Below are 23,996 nucleotides of genomic sequence, written 5' to 3' on the forward strand. Positions count from 1 at the left end.
GTTGGTAGTTTATTTTTAACTGTCCCAACACACAGAGGCATGGCTGAGTGCTGCAAACCTTCACCTCTACTAATGTTTTTGTTTTAGGAACCTGTTTATTCTATTTTATTTGAGTGTAAACTTGGTGTGGGTATTAAACTTGGTGGATTACTTGCTGTGGAGTCCTTTGATTGCCTGCTGTGTTTAAATGTGCTGCATAAATTAACAGATTTGGCTGAATTTGTGAATGATGTAGACTCATTCAAAAGGTGGTTGTTTTGCATAAGTTTCACTGTGTGGTCGGAGTCCACCAATGTATCGCTGTATAAGTTGTTAAAAATATATATATATATATATATATTTTTTAAATACAGACTCAGGTTTTCTGAGTTTGAGAAATTTACCAGATTAATGGTTTTTGAAATGGTTTGGCATACTGCACCATGTTTTACTTCAGCTGTCCAATATGTGAGACTTTGTGTAACTCATCTCAGACATGTTGAGTGTAGAAAATAAAGTTGCTCACTGCTGCATTAACAGGCTGATACTCATGTTTAAACCCTCAGGAGGTGACTAATGGTGCATTTTGCAGGTGTGTGATTTTGTCTCATAAATGCAGCAAAATCATCCATTGTTCTCTTCCTGTTGTCGTGCTACTGAATTGTGACATTTCAGAAAAACATACATAAATACAGGAGTCAGCAAGTGGCCTCGTTTAAAGTGTATTTTATAAATTTACGTATTCAGCTTTTTTTTTAATAACATACAATAGAAACAGTGCTGATTTAAGTCGACTTTGGAGAAATATCTGGCATAAATAAAGTCCAGTATTGAGTCCAGTACAGAAACAGTAATTCAGAATACAAATCTTTGTCACTTAATGGATAAAAAATATTTGGATATAAAAATATTTCTACACACAAATACCAACTGCAGTTGTCCAGCAACTGCAGAACAATAAAAAAGAACAATCATACACTTTACAAAAGCTCATTTCTCTTTTTAAATTAATGTTTAGAGTGGAGTTTTAATCTGGGTTGAATGCTGTCAGTAGCAAACAGTATAATCAATTCCTTTTAAAGGCACCGAGAGAGCAGTAGTTAAGGCAAAAGTTAGTCATTTATTTGAGGATGGTATACGTGTCTATTATGGCCAAACATTTCATTTCCACCCACGTAACACATGCTAAACTCCTTTATAACCAAAGCAGATACAGGCTGCTGAATTTCCCCTTCTTTGTCTTTTTCCAGAGTTCAACCTAATTAAAAAAAAAATCATTTGCTAATCAAAGACATTCTTATTTCATATCTGCATCAACTTGCCAACGTGCAACTTCAACCCTCTCCTTTCTCCTGACTTCAAACCTCTCCACAAAACATCAACAAGCACCAGAGGCGGAGCTTGTCTCCCTCTGCTATTCAACCTGAGGACAGTTTCCATTTTGCACGACGCCAGGGACGCAGAGGTTCAGGTTGTGCACCCTCCTGTAGACGAAGTGGAAGACCTGAGCGCGCGGCCGGCTGTGGAGCTCGGCTTTGATTCGCTGAGGGTGCGTGTCTGGGGTGAGCTGCTGGCTGGTTTCCTCGTTGACCAGAAACAGAGCGTAGTTCTCAGGGTCAGAGATCCTGAACTTCTGGGCGCACAGTGAGCAGACCTCTTCTGTGGTGGTGTACGGGTGGACGACCAGCGTTTTGGCCGTGCAGCCCGCCCCCGGCTCTTGCAGCGCAACTCGGAGATAGTTCTAGAGAGAAAAGAGTTCAAGTTTAGAAAACTGTAAAATGAACGAAAGGGGCATTTCTGAGGAGGTGAGCAGGCAGGAAACCAACATGCAGTGACAAAGATTTTACATGCAGTAATGTTACCACGAGCAACATGCTGTGATGTTAGTACAGATGAGACACAGCACCTTCCATGCCCCTGTCCAAAGCTGGATTTACTCTTACTGGTACAAGTTTGACTCACTGCCTGGATGGTCAAGGTCGGCTCAGGTCAGGTGATACCTGAAAGTCGTCCACACACGGTACTGAACGCTGGGCGGTCCGCCGGCGGTGCCACTGGTGCAACGTGTTCCTGGCCTCGGAGCTCAGCACCCGGGCTGCCTGCTCCTCCTGGAAGTTCTTGATGAGGGACATGGCTCCGTAGGCGCTGGTCAGGTAGTAACCGCCTGGGGTAAAAATTAAATACAAAAAGAAATGAAACCAACCGAAGTTAAAAATAATTAAGAAAAATGAAGACAGTTGCTCCTTTGTGGCAGAAATGAATCAGATTTGGTGCATAAGGGTCAAAGATATTTACCTACATAGCCGATTATTAAACATTTTCAGTTTACGTGCCAGACAGCTTGGCGCTGATGGGAAAATATTTCACTCTTGGTACATTAAACCTTCTTATTTTTCCCTTTTGAAGTGGTTCCAGGCCATTAAAAATCAAAACACTGACTGGAATTTCCTTGCTGTGAGGACTTTTCCTTCCTATGCAAGCATTTATCAAGTTTTCTCAAAGAACCTTCAAAAAAACTGGAGCTGAGAGTCACTGTAAAAGACCTCAGTGATATGCTCGATACTGGACCTTACACCTTCTACTGAAGGCAAAACAAAGACCATGCAGCTTTAAAAAGAAGAAACAAACAGGTTAAATGACTTTAGACAGAAACTGTTGGGACACTTTGCAGTTCAGTCTTTATTTATAGTATTTATCATCATCCTACGAGTGAACTTTGTGTCTTTAGTTTCCACTAAATACCAAGCCTCATAATGAAGACATCAATGCTAAAATAAGGAAAACCTCACATTTGTTTTTTTTAATCAAACTTTAAAAAGGAACTACTTCTGTAGATTTTTGGCCGCTAGGGGGCAGCACAGCAGGCCAAGTCAATTTCTCCATAAGCACATTTTAAAGACAACAGGTGAACAGAGCGCTGTACAGCAGCACTCTGAACCAATTAAAACCAATTATAATAAAGTAACAACAGAACAATTAAAGTCATTAAAAACAAAACATCTGTAACTAACTCATCAAGTAGTGATGATTTTGGTAATGATTAAACCTCTGCCCTCATAGACACACGTGCCCCGCATCATTTCCAACCAGCAGCATTCACGGCTCTTTCACTCCCGCGAACAGTAACTAACACTAGTGTTACACAACAGACCATGACATGGTTTTAGTTAGAAAACATAACTCATTTGTTTCTCTTTCAGCTGTGTCATGGGTCCGAAGGGTTAATGACTCATTGTTAGCAGAAGGTGTACTGCTCTATAATTTACCAGCTTTTAAAACATCGCTCTGGGCCAGTGATGGAGATGAAAATACTTCAGTGAATCTTTAAATTCTTTCGTTTCTCAGGTTAGCGTCATGGTTGTACAGTACAGTACAGTACAGTTGTACTCATTCAGTAATGTATATACCTTACATATTGTACATATATTTATTACTTTTTAGATTAGCCATTTTTATATTTTGCTTGTTTTACATTATTGTATTTTGCACAACTCTGTTGCTTGTGAAGCTCGCACACAAGAATTTCACTCACATGTACTGTACCAGTGTACCTGCACATGTGATGTGACAATAAAAGTGATTTGATTTGATTACAGCTGTTACCAGCTGAATGTGGGAGTCATCTATTCATTCATTTATTTTTTTTTAATTTAAAAAGGAAAGGGCTTTTCCCCAGATAAGTGCCAGATCGGCACCTTCCAAAGATATTTTAGCCAGAGCCAAAGGAAAATCCCTAGCTCTGGAAAATCCTGATAAAATCTGTATCTTGTAAGTTCCCCTCACTCAAACCTCTAACACAAAGACATATGAGACTTTTGAAAATTATTCTCCCAAGTTTTGTCAACAATAGGAGAAAAAATAAACACTCTGGCTCAAATACACCAAAAACTAAAGGGTCACTTCATACTAATGATGAGTAACTACAGGAATACACCAGGCGAGGCTGTGCATGTTAAAGCTGTGGGCTTTTTCCTTGCACTTGAATCAATTCTTGAGATTCTACCAGACGCACTGCAGCATCTTTCAGAAGCCTCCAAAACATTCATCAAGAAAGGATCACTAAAAATGCCACCAGGTGGATTTTGTTTAAATTAAACAGAAGGCACATGAAGCTGCACAGAACAGGCGAGAGGGACCCGGCAAAGGCTTGGAGACCCTGAGCAGACTGAACTCCACCCCTGAATGCTCCCGGCGTGAATGAAAGACATGTGAAGGTGTAGCAAAGACACACACCTGGTTTATTCTCTGTGGTTTTGTTTACTCAGACATGATGCACATTTTTGAAAAAGATTTTTAGGGTGATTCATCTCATTTTCAGATATGTTTTATTTTAAATGTCACCAAGCTAAAAGTACACAGAGCAACTTAACGTGCTGTTTCATACATGGCCCTGACAGCCACACACTCACATATACAGGCGATTATTCATTATTTAGACAAACAATGAGTAACATCTTACAGCTGAGAGCTGGTCATCTACTATCATTAACATTGCTGATAAAACGTTTCACCCACCACAAAAAACCTGAGTGATCTGACCGCTAATATGGAGTCGGACCCTTTGTCGTTGCCGTTTCTCTGACTTATTACCTACTAAATTATTCATGAGCAGTATTTCTGTATAATGTTTTTTCAAAAGAAAACAGCTCCAAGTTTGTTGCTGCTGGTAATAAAACTGATAAGAGCAGCAATACTGACTCAAAACATCAAAGCTGTAAAACCATAACAATGAGTAATAAGATGCTGTAAAAGCTGCACAGTTATTAAAGGAAAGAGTTTGGAGATAAAACTCGGCAGGTTCATCGCTACATGCAGCAGCGGCAGATTATTCAAAATATTCCTTACAACAATCAGTCCTGATACAACATCCTAATACTGTCAACCAGACTGTGGCAGGAAACCACTCCTCTCACAGTCTGAACTTCCACTACGTGACTTCCACCTATAATCTTGGGTATGTACATCCATTAAACTGGAAGCTTCCTGTTCTCACACAGTCAAAATGGCAAGACCTTCCTCTGACCAGGTTACAAAACAGGGTGGACCTCTTTAGCCTCACAGCACACTGGTGTGCCCAACCTGAAGAATGAAGCATCTAAACTTTAAGACGAGGTGATGTTTTCAGTGAGCAGACCTCAGAGTCTCCCTCTGCTTTATTTAAAGTCCTGCTTTAACAATGTTACACATCAGTAGGAAAGGCTCTGTTATGACCCAATAATCTTTTCCTAGCAAACTAGTTTGGTACCTAAATGTATTATAGACATTGATCTTTTAAAGTATAAGGCATACTGTTGTTCTAACTATTTTCATATGCAGCTAAACTGAATCATGATTAGATATCGTGAAGTTATTTTTCTAAACCATGAAAAGAATTCTGCGAATATTGAGCGAACATTTCTCAGATGGTAACTGTGTCTGTAACCGATGCACAAGTGCTACTGTAATGTGTATGTCCTGTGTAACCGACAGAACCTACCCTCTCCTTGAAGCAGGGATGGATCCAGCAGCTCCATCATGTACTGGATCTCCGTGTCCAGCTGTGGCATGTCGCACTGAGCCACCACATAAGTGAGCATGGGCAGGAAGTCATCGGCACCGTACATCCTCCCTGGAAGGAAACAGATGGAGAGCAGAGGGGGATGTAGGTGTGGCAGGTTTGTATTTTCAAATTATTTTTCACTTTTATATCATTTTCAGTTCGTTTCCAGAGTTCGTTAGATCGTTCTCAGTTCTGCTTTTGCTTGAAAATGTTAAAATGTTTCATTTTAGTTTCGTTTTTATTCATTTTGACGTTAGGTTTAGTCATTTTTAATTGGAATTGTATGGAGGGCATATGTCAAGAGGCGTGATTTAGGAAAATCAGAACAGGTGTTACTTTTTGAAAACTCCTTTTGGAAGCAGTTGACTCACAGTCTAGACATCCAGAGTCTCAACAAACACGCCCATCAAAGCCTCATCAGCCAAGTTGTGATAACTACTATCACAAATGAATAAATTCTAAAACTACACAATCATTTGTCTGGTTTTTCTTTTTCTTTTTTTTTTTAGAATAAAACAATGTTTTTTTATATCTAATTTTAGTTTTTAGTTTCATTTCAGTTAACTACAATAACCTTGATGGTAGCTGCACAGGTCAGGCAGAGGAAGGAAAAGGAAAAAAATCGCAGCTGTAAACAATCAGAGGAAACTGACAAACTGGGAACAAATTGACTTTTCCATACCTGAGTTATCCTGCATGATGGTGTAAATGAGCTTACACACTCGCAGCAGCAGTGACACCTTCTTCTCGGGGGAATACATCTTCCTCATGTTCAGGAACTTCTGCCGGATTTTCTCAATAGCCACGGCATCAGGGGGCACAGCACCATCCACCCCGAGCTCCTGAGGCTTTTTGGTCTTAGCCAGGGCCAAGTTCTCCCTCAGCTGCTGCCAAGCTCCACTGCTCACCTGCAGCGAAGAGAGACAATGCATCACTGATATCAGGGCTTTATCTTTAGCATTGCTTATCTCCTCATTTATGAAGACACTTTTCTAAGATCTTCACCTGGAAGTCATGCAAAGCCGTCTCGATGACGCTGTTCAGAGGTTTTAAGACACATTTGTGCATGGCCTTCTCCAGCACCTGGTCTGTGGAAGAGGACACACCCACACACAGACAACCGGTTAAGCACCAGACACAATGTAATGATCATTTCTTTGAGTAATCAAATAATAAAGTGTGTCACTGCGTGTTGTGCAATGACAAGTTAAATAAAACTGAAACTGTACATTTGCTGTAACTCTTATGTACACTGCAGTTCCTGGGAAAGAATGAGGTGATTTACTGGTTAACCCAAAACCATCGTCACATGCTAATGACAGTCAGCATGCTTCCACAAAGGCAGCTGAGCTCATGTTCATCAACCCTGAAACTTGCACACTTTGACTTTTCTCACATTTAACACTGCACAGTCCTGGACACCGTCCTCACATATGGCTTAAATTCAGGCTAAGACTAAGTTATCAGGCTTAAATTATCCACCCTAATATCAGAGTGCATCATCTTTAAAGACTTAATGCTTTTAATCTGAAGCATCAGTAATTAAACCCAGATGACATGTGAGACATCACTGACAATAAGCTCAAAATGAGCATTCAGTCAGCAAACTGACTTTTTGTTTTCTTTATTTGCCAAAATTGATCATACCTGAATGTATTTCTTTCTTTCTTTTTATTATTTCTTTTTTAATTTATTTTTTGGAAATATGGCAATTTGACCCAGTGCACTATAAATGTATTTCAAGAAATCACATGGAAAATAAAATATCTGCATTTTTAAAATAATTTCTACTACATGATATTTGCATGTCAAAACGGAGACCATACCAAGAAATTCAGCTCGATTCAGTCAGCTCAACACTTTCGATGTTTCTATTTTTCAGTTGTTTTCTTTATTAGAAAATAACAACAACAACAACACCCTCCTACTTCACCAGAAGTTGATTCTGTTCATCTGGACGTAGCGTTTTTGGGAGAAACATTTCGTCACTCATCCAACTGACTTCTTCAGTCTCAGCTGACTGCAGGTTCCCCCAATCTTATAAACAGTACATACTCCTACCTCAGATATTACCAGCTGCATCTCTGTGGGGCTCACATAACCACTTTATGTTTAGGAGACACTTTTGAATTCCAGTCTGTTTGCTCTCATCAGCAAAACAAAGAGACTCCCTCAAATCGAAATCAGAGACCAAGTAGACTGACCTACCCCCACTTCATGCATGTCTCTGGGACTGTGAGAGGAGAAGCCACGGAGACACGGGGAAAACACAGGGATGGTTTGGCAACAGTGCAAACCACCGCGCCATCATGCTGCCAGAAGAACGTTTAAGACATAAAATGAACAGGAAGTCATTTGAGTATGAGGATGCACAATGTCTGACAGCAGAGAAGGCCCTCAGGCACATGATGCCCTTTACCATCCATCCTGTGATGAAATCATTTACGAGGATGTCAAGCTATGTCCGATATGTCTCCCTAATGCCAAGGCTCCTCTCACAAAGTTGCCTCCTAAACGGCAGCAGGAGAACAAATCAGATTTAAGCGTGATTATCTCCACTAATCACAGCAGCCTGATTTACTTTGATTAGTGGACATAACAAAAAAGCTCAAGTTGGTTGAATAATCTCTTTATTTGCTACAGTATAGTGTTTTTTTGGCTCTTTTTTTATGTGTAAGAACAGATTATATGAACATGTGGGCTAATGGGAAACATTAGCTATCTTAACACTAAAAAGCAGAAAAAGGTAAATAATTGGAACAAGGATCAACGCATGCCTTTCAAAGCTGAAGCCACAAAATGAGTAAATAAACTAAACTTTAGAGTTTGACATTCAAACACTTGAAATCAGGTTGTGTCAGATAGATTACATGTTTATGGCTCTGATAACGTTAAAGAGTGACTGACCTTGAGTGTAAGCTTTAAGCATTTCGGTCATATACCAACCTGGAAGCAGATTCTACGTGATTGTAAATACAATGGCTCCATCTGTACCTCTGACCCACGTACCCGGGCTTCAAACCATTTCCTCAACTATGCCCAGCATGCTGCATTTCACACAATCGTGTGTTATTGTTCACTGACAGCGAGTATTCATGCAGCACAGGCAACCCCAGCCTCCAGGCGCTGTTTATGCCAGACTTATGCAATGATTTATGCAGAACAAAGTACAGTGCATGCACGCACAGGAATCCTGTTCTTATGAAGAATTGGTATTCTTTTTTGCTTTCATTGTGAGCCACAGAAGTACAGGATGACTACCTCCCAATTATACCGCTCACTCTGTACGAGAGCCAAGTGCTGTGGGTCACCTGAGACAAGGGCTTGGCGAGTCCTTTATTGCAAAATGCTTACAGATATAAATCTAGAGCCATAAAAAGGAAGCCTTGGATGACTCTGTTAGATCCTCACGTGCACACAAGGATGTGATCGGAGCCTCCTGAGGATCGACCGTTACATTTTCTGACTTTCTGATTTGTTGTTAGGTTTTATCTCAAAAGCAATTAAATCGAGAGGCAAACACGTACTCCTACATCTGAAGGAACACCGGAAGCGCATAATAAATATCTCATTTACTGATTTATACCCCGCCTTTCTTCGTCATTCACATTCTCTGTTTACTTATGAATTGGGGTGTGTGCTGCCAGTCAAAAGCCTCCCTATAAGCTAACCATTCTGCTTCTCCCACTCACAATACTTCAAGTGTTGCGCTCTCTAAAATCACTCCAAATTTTGCACTTCAAGCTTTCCTTTTCATTATAAACACAAAAGAGTGAACATTTTGTTCTGCTGCAACATAACCGCACTCCCCAGTATTTCTGTAAACACACCCGAGAGGCTCGAAGGGTCACCTTAGCTCCACTTCTCCTTTTTCACAGTTATGTGTGAGTGTAACATGACATCAGGCGGACTGTCGGCTCTCAGCTCGGACTTTTTATTCGGACAGCAGACAAACGAGGGCCTAATCTGAGCCACTTTATGCTCATTTATGTTTCAGTTCCGGTGCTCACAAATGTTAAAGCAGGCTGGATGTGGCTCAGACGTCCTGAGCTGGGTTACAGCAACTATTATGGGTGTTAGACTTGGCCAAAACTCACAACACACCTCATTTGGCTCATGTAAGGTGGATGTGGAGCTAAGTTTAGGCAGCCAGACTCATCCTGATACATCAGCGTCACTCAAGGCCAAATGTGGCTCACAGGAAACTGAAGATGTGGGCCACATTTGGGCCAATGACTAGTAAAGTACACTCAAGTTTGTAGATTTCCATTTTGCAAACTATTGAATCAAAGTCTGCCTGCTTATTAAACATGTTTACATTAGTTCTCCTCTCCAAAGGGAACCTTTGTGAGCGCGAGATTGTTTATGTGCGGTCTGTTAGGACAATCAGAAAGGATCATTTCTCTGTCCCTGAACAAGGCTTTGCTGTTATTGTTTACAATGAACAAGGGGATGTGAGATGTGTGCAAAGACATGCTCACATATTCTGCAAAGCTAGTGCACAATAATCTGATCAGAATGAAGCGTCCCTTTCAGACAGTTTTCCATATGTGCAAACTATTTTTTCAAATGTTCTGACATCACTGAGAAAGCAACACTTTAAAAAAAAATATCCAGCAGGACCTGATGGATCCTAACACGAGCAGCAGTATAATGAATGAAATGAAGGCATACGAGGGTACTTTTTGACACAGTTCTGTAGCCTAGAGTCCTGACATCTAATAACACCCCCACCAAGTTAAATATATACCTAAAAGCAACACCTGTCCTTCAAAGTCAAACTCAACTACAGTGTGAGATTATGCCGACAAACGCAGGCCAGGAATAACTCACTAGGGCACAGCACGCTAGCATGTCTGTAATTCAACACTGCTAATGAGGCACACTAATATGGAAAGTTCGACGACACAATGCAAGGCTTCAGCACTGTCGATGAATTTAGTGATTTTGAAACCCTCTGAATCACTAATGGCCCAATATGTCTGGAATGTGAACATGTAGAGATCTGAAAGCTGTCAGATACATGACAAAAACATGACACACCTGCACCCACACAAAGATGTTTTACAAAGTCAGGACGAGCAGCCCATACTGCAAATCTCCAAGTCACATTTCACTTTAAACACTTACCAATCTGGTCCTCAGGTATGAGGGACTCAATAGGAGGGTCGAGCTCAGAGCTCTGGCGCAGGTAAGCCTTCATCTGTGTCATAAACTGCCTGAGAGTCTGCAGAAAATCCATCCCTGATGTGTGACAGCTTCGATTCTCCTGAACGAAGCCGATGTAGTCCTGAACCAGGGAGCCAAAGTACGAGCTTTTGTCCCTGGACAGCTCAGCGATCCTTTTCACCGTCCGCCTCTCCGGGGTCATGAGGGAGCTGAGCATGCCGCTGACCTTACTGAAGCGCCCCTTCAAGGCCCTGGGAAGGATGAAGGAACTACCGCTTATGCTCACGCCGACCTTTCGGCTCCGGGCTCTGAAGGATGGACGGAGGCGCATTTCTAAGTCTGTCTCCATGCCAACTCCGTAGTCCTCCTCCTCTTCTTCCCCATCGTCATCGTCCTCACTGCTGTCCTCCACCGGGTCTTGGTGATTTAAGTGTAATGATGGGGTAGGGGCCAGGCCCAGGGAGAATCCAGGAGATTGGGAGTATTCCAGTGAGTCGGAGGAAGAAGTAGACATGCTCATGTCGCTGAGTCGCTGGTGTCCCCTCTCATTAGGACCGGACGGACTCTCAGTGTTATTCTCCAGATCCGCAGGGGTGGCAGATGGAGGCTGGCAGGATGGCAGTTTGGCACGAGACAGGGCCTTGGCGATGGTCTCATCATCCAGGGCAATGTGGCAGCGGTGAGACTCCAAATCCGGCTTCTTTGGCCTCGGAGGCGGTGGGTTTGAAGGCACGGGGATTGGTGAGCTGGCACTTTTGGACGATCCGCTGTGCTTGATACCCATCGAAGGTCGAGCGGGTGCCGGGCGCTTATTTGAGGATTGGTGCTGCCTTGTAATTACAGCCTCTGGCATGCTCTTTGGTCTGGCAGTAGCTGCTGGAGGTCCAGGTGGAGGTGGGGCAGGACGCCGGCGTGGCATTGAGCGCGGCGGCGGGGGGCGAGGGGGCCGCGATTTGCTGTTGGGTTTGATTTTGTCCACGTGTGGATCACTGCTTTGGCTGCCAGTTAAAGGCTTTGATTCCTCTGCATTCTCCAGGGTGGACTCGACAGCCTTTGAAGGCGGCTCCTCCTCAGAGCTGCTACGGCGGTGCGGATGAGTTTGGAGAAAGAGCGGGCTAACGAAGCACAGAGGACCACTGGAATGTCTTCTCTCTAGGTGAAAGTTAGGTGGAGGTGCATGGGATTGTAAGGTTGCCGGTGCGCTGTCACAGTGAGCCCTGGTGTGTCTCTGCTGTGACCCCTCGACCTCGCTGTTCCTGTTGGTCCGCTGGGGGCTGAGGGTCCGGCTCAGAGGGCGACAGGGACGGGGGGAGGTGTGCCGCTGACTGCACAGGGCAGAGTCCCAGAAACCTGTAACACACAGACGTAAAGAAACCGTCAGAGGCAAACATTAACCAGCGTCTCCTGAGACAAGTCAAAACTCCCACAGAGAATGAATCCTCAGAGCAGCCGGTGTGTTCAAATTAAAGCAGCAGCAGAGTTTTCAGCAGGTTCTCACCACTAACTTTGTTTGTTCCCTTTAAGTTTTCAAAGTTTTGTCCGTCTTTCCTGCTTGTTTGTCGTCTAGAAGTGTTCTATATTCAGCCCGTGCCTCTCTGCTCTGATTCACTGGATGCCGACACACACCCAGAGAGAGGGAGCCACACACGCTAACCACACAGTGGGAGGGCACTAAAAACTCCACATAGCGCACAGTCCCTCCACCCCTTTCTTCCTGCTCTGCATTTCCTTGTAGCTCTGAGTAGATTCAGTATCAGTCTTCTTTCTTTCTAATATCTAGTGTTAAATTTAAAGTCTGTGAATCTCATTTGAACAACTTTCTTCTTCTGTTTCTTTACACTGACAGTGCATAAACATGCCAGGGGAGTGGAGGAAATGCTCTCACTCCACTGAATCATCCCATTGTTTTCAGCTGCTTGGCAAGACAGACCTCATTCTAACACAGCCTGCTGCGAGAACAACTACAAAATAAAGCATCTGTGGAATCCCATCATAAACGCACGGCTACAGCATAAAGATTTAACCACCCTTTAAGAGAACAGACAACAAATAATCCACACTCTGCATACATCTACACAGTTGTTGCCACTTAAAAATGGAAACAAACTCAGGGGAAATGAAGAAGCAGCTCCAGCTGCTAGGTCAGTTTCATATGTCCTGTAATCCTTTGGTGTCTGGGGACTGAAATCTGCCTGTGGGATTCTTGCTGGTCCATGTGAGCAATGAGCACCTGACACTGTCGTGTGTGTCTGCAGAGCAACCCAACAGCAAGCAACCCAACCTGAATAAACACCACACGTAAAACTGACTGACCACAGAGTAGGCTGAGCGCAGTTCCCCTTTATCCAAGTAAAGATGTGCACTTTAAAGTGCCTCAAACACACTTTCACTTAGCTTAAATACTACAAATAAGACATTTGTTTATACTGAGTGAAGCTCACCACATTAAAACCACAGGTTTTTTTTAGGTATAAATAAATTCATTAATTCAATGCAGACGTTTATTTACACATATAAAGTTACTGACAATAATAACCTCATCACTTCCTGCATGTTCTGCAAACTAAAACAATATCAGGAAAGTCAGGAATGTTCCACCAGAGATTCCTTAAGGGTTTTATTGTGAAATATCCATGCAGGAAGTCTTTAGAGTCTTTTGTTTGCACCATAGACTGTATATAAATGATGGATGAAGTGACAGTGATGTAACCCATGCTGCTGCCATGTTTTTTTAGAGCCAGTAAATACCATGTTCAGGTGAGAGGGTGTTAAATTATTAGCTACATAAACGGTCTACCTACAATGCACAATGCTAATGTGCTAATGAGTGCTAGGCAGCAAACTAATAAAACATGAATTTCTAACAACTACTGATTTCACTAACCAAACTGTAGCACAAACATTTTGGATGGTCTTGCCTCACAGCAGAATATTTGTCAGATTAAGTTATTACGAAGGGACAAACTAACCATAAAGACCAAAACTGTTTTTGCAGCACGCTGTAAACATGGTGATTTCTGCTGTGAAGCCAGACATGCAAGATTTAACATGTGTATGGGGATTTACTTGCTTAAACAATGTTTGCTTGCCTTAATAAGTGGACCAACCTTTGCTGGAATGATACAGATTAATTTAAGTCGCCACATTTGCATAATTTTCCCAGAAGTCCCCACTTGGTCTGCAACAATTTTTAGGTAGGTGTTAAAAAGTGACCTTTGTGTCTGTCTGCGGTTTTAATGATGATGTCAGCAATGCTAACATGCATTTGTTAGAGTGGTATCTCACTTTGCAATGAGCAGCAGTAATCTGTAGTATTTTGCCTTCTTAGTACCTTCCAAGAAGGGGCGATCGTGGCTCAAGAGTTGGCAGTTTGTCTTGTAATCGGAAGGTTGCCGGTTCGAGCCCGGACTTGGACAGTCCTTGGGCAAGACACTTCAACCGTTGCCTACTGGTGGTGGTCTGCCCGGTGGCGCCAGTGTCTGGCAGCCTCGCCTCTGTCAGTGCCAATGTGTGTGTGAATGGGTGAATGGGTGAATGACTGAATGAAGTGTAAAGCGCTTTGGGGTCCTTAGGGACTAAGTGAAATGCTATACAAATACAGGCCATTTACCTTCTAAATGGAAAGTTAATGTCTAAGCTGAGATGACCAAACTCATAGCACTGCTAAGTCATGCCGATAGGGAGGATAAGAGGTTCGGCCCTTTCCTCATAAACTAACTGATTCATGGGAGACAAATGAGGCGCAAGATAAGTTTTGTTTCTTTGTTTTTTCAATTACATGTGCGTGGCCAGAGTCCACAACGGTCTGCTGTTTGTTTTTAAATAGAAGCAGTCCAATGACGAAGGGGAGTTTCCCTCAATGACAGGATAATCTTGCAAATCTGGCATGAAAGAAACTGGCTAATACTTAAAGGATGTTTCGGCCACTGTGCTTCATCACAAAGTAACTCTGCATGCTTCCACCCACATCCATTCATAGAAGACTGTGCAAAAACAATGATAGCGTTTCATCTTGGTAATGCTGCGCGTATTATGTTAGCACACATGCTTGCAAGCCTTTTGTGTTTTTATACAGGTCTGAATGCAGTGCAATGGCATGTGTGTGCTCAGACAGCAGTTGGCCGTCTGTAGCTTTCCACTCGCCACTCCCTTCTCTCCCTCAGTCAGGGGTGAGCTATGTCGTAGGCTTCTGCTGACTCACCCGCAGTTTCACAGGGGCTGAGCTTAGAGTAACTCGGAGCGAAGTGAGTAAATCTGCTATGAAACCCGACCAGGATAGTCAGTGTGAGGGAAAACAAACAGAGCACCTGCAGCACGAACACTGACCTTTTTATCTTTGCTTTGCTTGCCTGCCTGCACTTTACAGATCAGTAACCAGGTAATATTACAATTTCCAGTGGATACATCGAGCAAAAACTGAAACTGGAAAGCAAATTAAAAAGACTTGGAAACCAAATGAACAGTCTGAGTTCAACGCACTAAGATTTAAAAGCAGCCTTTACTTACAGCCCTCCTCTAGTTTACATTAAGTGAAAATAATAGCACTAAAGAAACAGTACCTATGCAGTAATTTCTACTCAGTTTGAGCACTCGAGCAATAGTTTCCTCCTGTCAGGACAAAGCTGAAGGAAACTGATTAGCCTAGCAATTGGAACAAGAGAGAAGAAATCATAACAATTTGAATTAAAAAACAACAACAATTTATCAGTTTGCCTAGCACTTTTAATATAAGGGATAGAAAACGCAAGATTAGCATGACCCTTAGGTCCTAAAGACACTATCAAACTGGGTGTGAAAAGTGAAGCCAATGCACAAGAGACAAGGTAATCCTATCTAATGGGGTTGACTTGAAAAAATTCCTTAAAAACACCACATTGCTAAAGGTTTTCACTCATCTATCCAAACACAGCTGTATGAAAACCAAGCACCGACAGAAAGGGTCACTCTCAGGAGCTCGGTGAATTCCCGCACGGTGCTGTGATACTCTTTAAACACTTTCTCTAAGACTTTCTATTGGGGGTTTTTTTTTTTCATTTTTTCTTAATTTTTAGTGTTCTTAACTTGTACTTTCTGCTGTGACCAAAACATTTCCCACATGTGGGACTAATAAAGGTTTATCTTATCTTATCATCCAGGTTACAGATGATTCAGATTGTCCCTCCATCGATATGTCTGCTTTCAAACACACCGTGATTTAAAGGCTCACTTCGAGACTTCATAATAGAACTTCAATAATCAGCAGCTGATGTCACGATAGCTGCATCCTTCTTTTATGCCATTTATGGTGGAGGCGCAATAACCACATTATCAAGACATACAAGGTAGAATGTACCATGAATTAAGTGCAGACAACTTGGAGATATACTTGTGAGAAATCCAGCATGTTCATTCAGGGTGTGAGTTTACAAAGCAGCAAGGCTACCTGCTCCAAGCTGAGCCACCTCCTCCAGCTCTTTCTGGGTCTTGGCTGAAGCTATGGCCTCTGGGAGTTTGAGTGTGAATGGCAGGATATCTCTAATGAGACAAAAACAAATTAAAATGTGTTAAGAAAGCAGAAGACAGGATAAACATAGGAGTTGAAGTAGCTGTCGAATTAAGGGTCAGTCGTGAAAGAAACGTGCACGTGTGACAGATTTATGTTTATCCATCGTCCTTGTTTGACATAAAATCCTGGAACAAAAGTGATGACGCCTCAAGTCTGGTTGGCAAAACACGACCCAAACACGGTCATACAGAGAAGTGCCTTCATAACACACCCTTGGTTTTCCACTGCACTACATTAACGCCACTTTAATGCAGCGCTACAGATTTACCACACACACCGTGCTCAGACTTTATAAAGCGATCACGCAGCTGAAGACAATATCTAAAAACAATTTTGTGTCCATTTAATTCTCTGCTTTGTTGTGTCTGGCATTTCTTTCAGCTCAACTATTTCCTGTGTCTGTCTGTGTTGCCCCAGCTGGCACGATATAAAACAAGAAGCGAAAGCCGTGAGCGCTGAGAGCGGACTGCTTACTCGACATTATTCTCATCCATTAATTTTCCATGCTTGAATCATCACAAAGCAATAGCAGCTCGAGGAAAGAAAACCAAACAAAGAAACTGCCTTAGGTGTGGTATTTACCTGCTGATACAGTAAAAGGCCACGAGCCGGAACAGGTCTGCAAAGCTGATCCCAGATCCATCGAGAGAAAAGGCTGTAGGCAGATGAAATTTACAAAGATCTCATCAGATTTCACACACAGGAAGTTAATGGCACGCAGTGCAAGAGTTCACCGAGGGATTTCTTGCCTAATCAGCATTTTTTCAGGCTTGTTTATACTGATGAGATGGTACTTGTGTCAAAATAATTAAATAAATGAGCCCAACAATTCAACTCAAAGAAAAAAAAAAGTTCTCAAAGGATAAATTAAAACGATGTGACTGCAACATTTCCAGACGACCTTCGTCAGTTAGCCAGGGTTTCTCCTCTTCACTGACTCCAGGTACAAACTGCACATGCCCACTTCTCCGGCACTTCTGGAAGAACAGGTCAATAACCCAGAAGTGCAACAAGTTTTACAAGTTCTATTATCTCCTCCGGTTATTTTCCCTCTTTTGAACTGGCAGTTATAATACCAGGTCAGGGTGTCGAGTTCCCTCACTCTCCTCACGCCACATAACAAATATGAGGACATAAACATGCCATCTTGTGTTCTGATTGCTGAAGATAAAGAGACTCTTGCATGAATCTGTGGTGAGAAATAATAAAAGTGAACGTGCTTTGGTGATCACTGACTGGTCTTGGCGTACTTAGAAAGCTGGTGCGTTCGGTTTTTGGTGCAACGTTTTCATCATAGATGTACATAAAAAATGGATTACATCACCCACTGCTTTGTGACGTCTCTTTGTGAAACCTTGCAGACATCATGCGTGCAGGGCAGATGGGACACATTTATGATATTAGCAGGCTAGATTTGTTCATAAAAGGATACAGATCAACAGTCTTTCCTGAGTTTCAAGTTTTATTGAATACAATGTGATATTCATGCTATAAATTAAGGTCACCGAGTTCAAAGGTACACCTGCTGTGAGCACACTTCTGTCTCACAGTGAGCTCTGCATCATGTCTGGCTACACAACGCTAAGGTGGCCATGGCCAAAAAGCTCGAGGCGTCAAGAATGAGACTTTACAAAACAGCAGGTGATGTCACAATGACTACCTCAGATCATGAGTTCTGATGAGTTTGATCATTTTCTCATTTATTATTTTTTATTTCTAGTATTTAGATCTCTAGTATCTGAAATTAGACCACGAAATAACTCAACATCTACATAAACTGACACAAAATCTGGGACAGTGGATCGTTCCAGGTTTCAAGTTGAGATATCCTCAACAGCTGTTGAATGGATGTCATAAACCTAAGAGTTCAAATCTCTCTTAGGTGATTTTCCTCACCTCATTTGAGACTTCTTGGCTCTCTGATATACATTTAGAGAAGTGGCTTTGAGCTTTTAGTTTCCATACAGTCACATACAAAGACAGAAGTTACTCTTCTCATTATGTGCACAGGCAGAGTTTCACAAAGGAAACTTTTCTAAAGTTGTATTTATATATATACATAATTAAAAGCTTTTAAGTTCACTTCAAACACTGTGTACAGGGCTAGCTTGACGAGGCACGCCAACTATGGAGCAGCTAGAAGAAAAAAAATCCAAAGCAGGCCAAAGGCACAATCCCATCTGTGCTGTCATTTCAGCAGGGAAAATCCACAGCTGGTATGTCGTCACTTCTTGGCAGTGTTGCAGCTCAATGACTAATGCTTACCATACATGCAACTGATTTACTTTAATATCTCAGACGTTAATGTTACAATTAAAAATGACTGTTTAACAGTTCAATAAAGCTTCCACAAAGCAGAAGGAAGAACCACAACAAGCAGGCACAACTGCAAAGAGCTTTAGATGAAAGATCTCAGCGCAGGTATGCTGCACAAGCAAAAAGGTGACGAAAATCATGGCCTGCTGTGCGTGTTTGCTGAAGATAAGTACTATAATTGCTCCTACTTAAACAGAAGCCTGCGTCTGTTATGTGTTTTTCACACGGCAAACCCTCAGGACAAAAGTTAAATCTAGAAAGGTTAATTTCAGGTGTCATTTTGTATGTAAAACCCACATTTCCAGTATCACCAGTCAAGCCTGATAGGGCTGGCTCTTTCAGCAGTTGTAGTTTGGACACTATCTAAGAGCAAAAACAAGATGAGGTCATATGATGAGTTTGGAGATCAAAGTTGAAGCACTGTCAGAGGAAATGTGTTAAAATAGTAAAAATACAATATAAAATGTTGGATTTGTTTTTAATGTAACAACATTTTGGCTTCATTAACTTAACTGGATGCTCTGTTTATTTCCTAGTCTGCTCCCATCTCACTTCCTGACCTGCATTCACCAAAAATCACAGGAAGTTACAGTTTTTGGTTTATTCTGTGTATCCTGTCTGGGTTTACAGCTCCTTCTGCCTGGAATCAGCTGCACAGCTCTTCTACTTCTGACTGAACTGCTGCTTGCCTTAAACTGGACACTGCAGGGAAGTTTTCTTTTAACTTCAAGTGTCTTATGTTCGTGCAACATTTAATGGCTTTGGCTCTTTGTTTACTTGTGGCTCATTCTTTGATTTATCCGGATGACTAAATTCTAACTATAGGCTTTAAAATCCTCGTACAAGCAAGTCTTGTAACTTGGGAAGTTGTCATGAATGCAGGCGGTTATTTTTAAGCCCCAAACTAAATGAATGGGAGAGAGTCACAGCTTTAATTTCATTGGTCAGTGGGACATAAAACTGGCCTGACTCACCAGACAAGTCCAATTAAAAAAATAAGTAATCAAAACAAAAAAACAAAACCTGCTTTCACCCAAAATAAGGTTTAAAACAGTCGTCCAGCTTTATGCAACGATATGATTGGCTCCTGAGTTTTCCAAGTGTCTAGCTTTGTTGAAAGCCTCTTTGGGGCAGGGACGGGACAACTGCCAATTTTGTCATTAAAGAATTCTCAAAAATATTTATATTCCTGATTGTTTGAGCCGTCTCTCTCTGCTGGGTGCCACTTTAGTCAGCAGTGGGCGAGCGGCCTGGTTCGAGCCCGACCCACGGGCCATTTCTGCGCATCTTGCTCCTCACTTTCCCGTCTGTCTTCACTGCTTCACTAAAGGCAAAAATGATGGTGTAATAATGTCGTGCCAGCAATTTTCTTGATCAGTTACATTTAAGAAGAAAACAAAACTACAATAGTACACAATGTAACATACAAATGTGGGGCAAACCGACTCAGTCATAATCTCAATTCTCGTTTTGGTGTGAGTTTATTTCTGGGCATCGTTTGCAGAGGTGGACAGGAAATGGCTTATTTAAGTCTTTGACCCAGAGGACAGCGTGACTGCAGAGGCGGCTGTGGTCGAACGAGATGTATTCTAAGGACCAAAGGAAACTGAAAGCCTCGTTTTAGCCATCTGACTCATCTCTGCCATCACAGCTTTTTGAGAAGAGAATGTAAATAATGACTCTGACGTCTAGCAGAAAGTACTTTTTAGTTAAAGGTAGTCAAACATGTCACTTACTGTACTGACTCTCTCTGACAGGGAAGTGGCTGATGGGAGTTCCCGATTCCTGATCCTCCTGCAGACGCACGGAGAGGACCTTTCTTTGCAGAGCGACAGACTTCCTCACCAAAAACACCTGCACCGCGAATTAAAATGTTTGGAAAGACATTCAAAGGAGACATGTTAACATCTGCATCCCAGGACGGGACCTCCTCACCCCTGGTGGCTGTTTGAGCAGTACGCGACTGGCCTCCTCTTCGCTGACCCCCAGCAGCAGCCACGCCGGGTGGGTTTGAGTCAGCCTGTCCCACACGCTCATCCTCCTCCGCAAGGAGTCGTACCCAGAATCCCTTTCACCCACCAGCCCACCGCAGTGGCGAGCCTGCAGGTACACACCGCTCTCCAGCCTGCCACAGAGAGAAAGAGTTAAACACTTTTGCCACCTGCTGGTTGTTTGTATGTTTTTTATATGTTTTCACTTTAACTTTAGCAAGTCAGTTTCCTCCTAACCAAAAAATAACTTAGAATTAATAAAATAGGTCAATGCCCAGATTGTCTCCTAGTATATAAAAAGAAAATAAACATTTTTCAGACTGTTTTCAAGTCCTCCAGACCACACCGTCTAATTACAAATTTATTATAAACTCCAAATGGATAGAATAAGCACATGAAAACAGAAAGATCTGTGTCATAAAGTCTGGAATAAAATACTTGACAGGGAATAGAAAACAGTCTCACCCTTGTAGCTCCACAGGATCCTTGTCCACAGCATGAGAGACCTGAACCATCTCCTTCTTCAGCTCTCCGATCTCCAACGCAAATGTGTCAATCAGCTGGAAAGAGACAGAGTGAGAGGCTGTGACTCTGGAGGGAGCATGAAAAGGAGAAGGGGAAGGACGAGATGTAAATGAAACATAAATTATGAAACTTAAAACTGAGCCTGAGACTGAGCTAGACTGGACTGGAGAAACTGTTACTCATTTTCCGGTGTAGACCTCATTTCCTGTTGGAAGGAAACAGACACAAAGCACAGAGTGAAAAAAAAGAGGGAAAATTTCCCCTAATCCTCCTGCAGATAACAAACTGCTGCCCAAACTAAAAATGCCGTTTCTAATTCAGACAGGAAGCCTTCAAAGAGTCATCTGTGACAGGCAGTGTTGTTTTCAGGTCGGCAGAGATAAGGCTTATCACCACTGTCATTCAAATCTAGGTCCGTGCTGCATTTAGTTTGGAATATTTTAGGATTCGAGCAGTGATGACATGGATGATACGGAGTCTGTTTTACAATCCTGGAAAAAAAGAACAAAGAAAACAAAAACCTGCTCGGTTTATGAAATGATTGGAGACATGTAGATTTTGGTGTCCCCAACTGTAAACCGAAAAAACATTAAAGCAGCCATGGTAACATGTACAGGCAAAGTTAATTTGAAGCTCCAGGCTAAATGAATGGGCTTGAATGAGAGGGCCATAACTTTAACAACAAGAAAAAAACCTCTAAGTTTGCAACTTTGGCTTCTCCTCGCTTTCATTTTAGTTATACTTCTTAGTTATACTACAGTTACATCACTTTGATGGTATTCTCCTGCAGATTATGCTGCCATGTTTTGTAACATGTAATTTCCATGTAATCAACTTACTCAAAGTCAGGATTTTGTTGCTTTGTAAATGTAAAATGTTCAATTTAATGGAATAAGGTCAAATGAAAGTGACTAAACAAACTTCTCATTTTAAATATTTCAGTTGTATTTTACTCTTAATGTTACGAGGGTCAAGAGTCATTTCTTTTGGTGTGTGTGGGTTTCTGTGACGTGGTGTCTTAAGTGTGTTTCTGTTCCTTTCTTTAAACTCCTGAAACGAAACTGTGAGAGTTTTTGACAGATTCTCTGTGTCGGACTTCCTGCTTTCCTCAAAAAACAAACAAACAAACAAAAACAAAAAAAATGAGAACCCAGCGCACACTGGAAACTTGCTTCTGTGACACCTTTAAAAAAGGTGAGTGGAATCACAGACATCACCTCGGGTGGGCACAGTGAGCTCTGGTGACCAGCACGGGGCGACTCTGTAGTTGTTCAAAAGACAAAATGACCCCCGAGTCTGTTGAACGGCGCCCTCAGTGAACACCGCCTGGTGAGCCTGAACTGTTTGTTGATGGTCTGTTGGGTGTTTACTGTACAGGTGAGCAGTGTCTGATCAGCCCCTTTTCATGACATGTGGCTTCAAAGATGGTAACAGTAACAGAATCCTCACCTCCAGGCTTCAAAAATAAAACTTTGGATCATCTGGATCAAATATGATCCATACTGGCTCCAAAAACTCAACAGTGTAAACAAGTCGGCTGAATTTTCAAAAATGTGAATTCTTCCATCTTTTAGTCTATGAGGTCTGCTCAGATTTCCGGATGTTTATTTATGATCGATATCGAAGAAAATGATTTCCCAGAGGAAAACAGCCCAAACTGAATCAATAATGTTTCATTTGCGTACATTTAGATTTCAACTTGTTCCACTGTATTTCACCCATAGTTCACGTACGTTTTTCTCTCCAAGCTGTGACTCACTTTCACAGTAAGCTGGTAAAATCAGAGGAACCAGCAACAAAAACTGTTGCAACTTCCTTTTACTTTAAAGCAAACATGTGCCCCTTTCACCCCACACATTATCTTTGAGTCGTCTGCATTCAGTTAAAATGCATAAAAACACATTCTGGCTAAATTAATTCCTGTATCGGAACAACTGCGTGCAATTTACTCCAAAATGTACTGGAGCTGAAAACTGTTTGGCTGCATAAAAATGTAACTGATTTCATGTTGTCTTTTTTTCACTGCAATTTCCACATTCCCTCACTGCACATTTTAGAGAACTCCCAGGGGTTCAGAGCCTCCTCATCGTATCAGAGCAGATGTTGAAATCTGGATGCTTTTCACTGATTATCTGGGTCAAACAGTGCAAGCAGGGCTGCTTCTGAAAGCCTACAGTACTTCTCTTTCTGATATTCTATATTAAAATGCAACATTTAGGGAAAATATGCCAAAAGGATGTGTATCATCACAGAAATGGCACATTTATAAAGATTCTATGAACTAGTACGCTCATTATACATTATAACCAGCAGGAGGCATCCTTCTCCAAACATTCTTCCCTAAACTGGGCTCCAGGCCAGACCACAGCCACCACAGGACCTTCAACCCCCCCCCCCCCTCACAGGACTAAGTGGAGCCAGCTCTGTAAAAGCCACAGACTCCCACAGCTTTGCATCAGGTCAAAACTCGTGTTACACAACACGAGCCGATCCCCAGTGATACTGCAACGCCAAACAACTAATATCTTGAACCCAGAGAAGGAGCACTTAGCCGGAGCCTGGGTGAAGACAGAGGCTGACCAAAGAAACAGCCAAAGATTTCATGCTTCAAAGCATCATTTTTCAATCAAGAAATGTAAGAAATGTAGAAGTAGAAGCTAGAAAATAGCAAAGTGGCAGTTTGAACAGCATGAACCTTTAATTAGCACTGGTAATCCCAGAAAGGAAAACATTTGCTCTCATGTTTCATCCTCCTAAAGAACTAACGAGCGCTCTCCCATGCTGCTGACAAAGATTACACCACTTCAGACCTCATTGTTTACAGTGTTCCTGATGACAGATCCAGATGAAATTCAAGCCACTAAACCAACTCGGAGACAAAAACAAAGCTGGCAGCTCCCTCTGCCAGAGCGCCAGGGTCACATGGATGAGC

At 42.1% G+C, this 23,996-nt stretch overlaps 1 protein-coding gene across 2 annotated transcripts in view; it reads right to left on the minus strand.

The window, feature by feature from the left end:
- Positions 1-695: 695 nt before the first annotated feature.
- LOC134622580 (ras and Rab interactor 2-like) overlaps positions 696-23,996 on the minus strand; it is a 28,659-nt gene continuing 5,358 nt past the window's right edge. The window contains exons 2-12 of one of the 2 annotated variants that reach the window (XM_063468016.1): positions 21,005-21,099; positions 20,484-20,673; positions 20,285-20,402; positions 16,815-16,887; positions 16,110-16,201; positions 10,649-12,037; positions 6,524-6,606; positions 6,201-6,426; positions 5,456-5,587; positions 1,980-2,143; positions 696-1,720 (exon numbers count right to left, since the gene is read on the minus strand). In XM_063468016.1, the coding sequence (XP_063324086.1) occupies positions 1,394-1,720; positions 1,980-2,143; positions 5,456-5,587; positions 6,201-6,426; positions 6,524-6,606; positions 10,649-12,037; positions 16,110-16,201; positions 16,815-16,887; positions 20,285-20,402; positions 20,484-20,673; positions 21,005-21,099 (2,889 nt within the window). In that variant the 3' untranslated portion in view covers positions 696-1,393. Of the gene's footprint in view, positions 1,721-1,941; positions 2,144-5,455; positions 5,588-6,200; positions 6,427-6,523; positions 6,607-10,648; positions 12,038-16,109; positions 16,202-16,814; positions 16,888-20,284; positions 20,403-20,483; positions 20,674-21,004; positions 21,100-23,996 lie in introns of both variants that reach the window. The other variant, XM_063468017.1, reaches the window with a different exon arrangement.

The sequence above is a fragment of the Pelmatolapia mariae genome, unplaced genomic scaffold (assembly GCF_036321145.2).
Source record: "Pelmatolapia mariae isolate MD_Pm_ZW unplaced genomic scaffold, Pm_UMD_F_2 NODE_ptg000048l+_length_40938_cov_1, whole genome shotgun sequence".
NCBI lineage: Eukaryota > Metazoa > Chordata > Actinopteri > Cichliformes > Cichlidae > Pelmatolapia > Pelmatolapia mariae.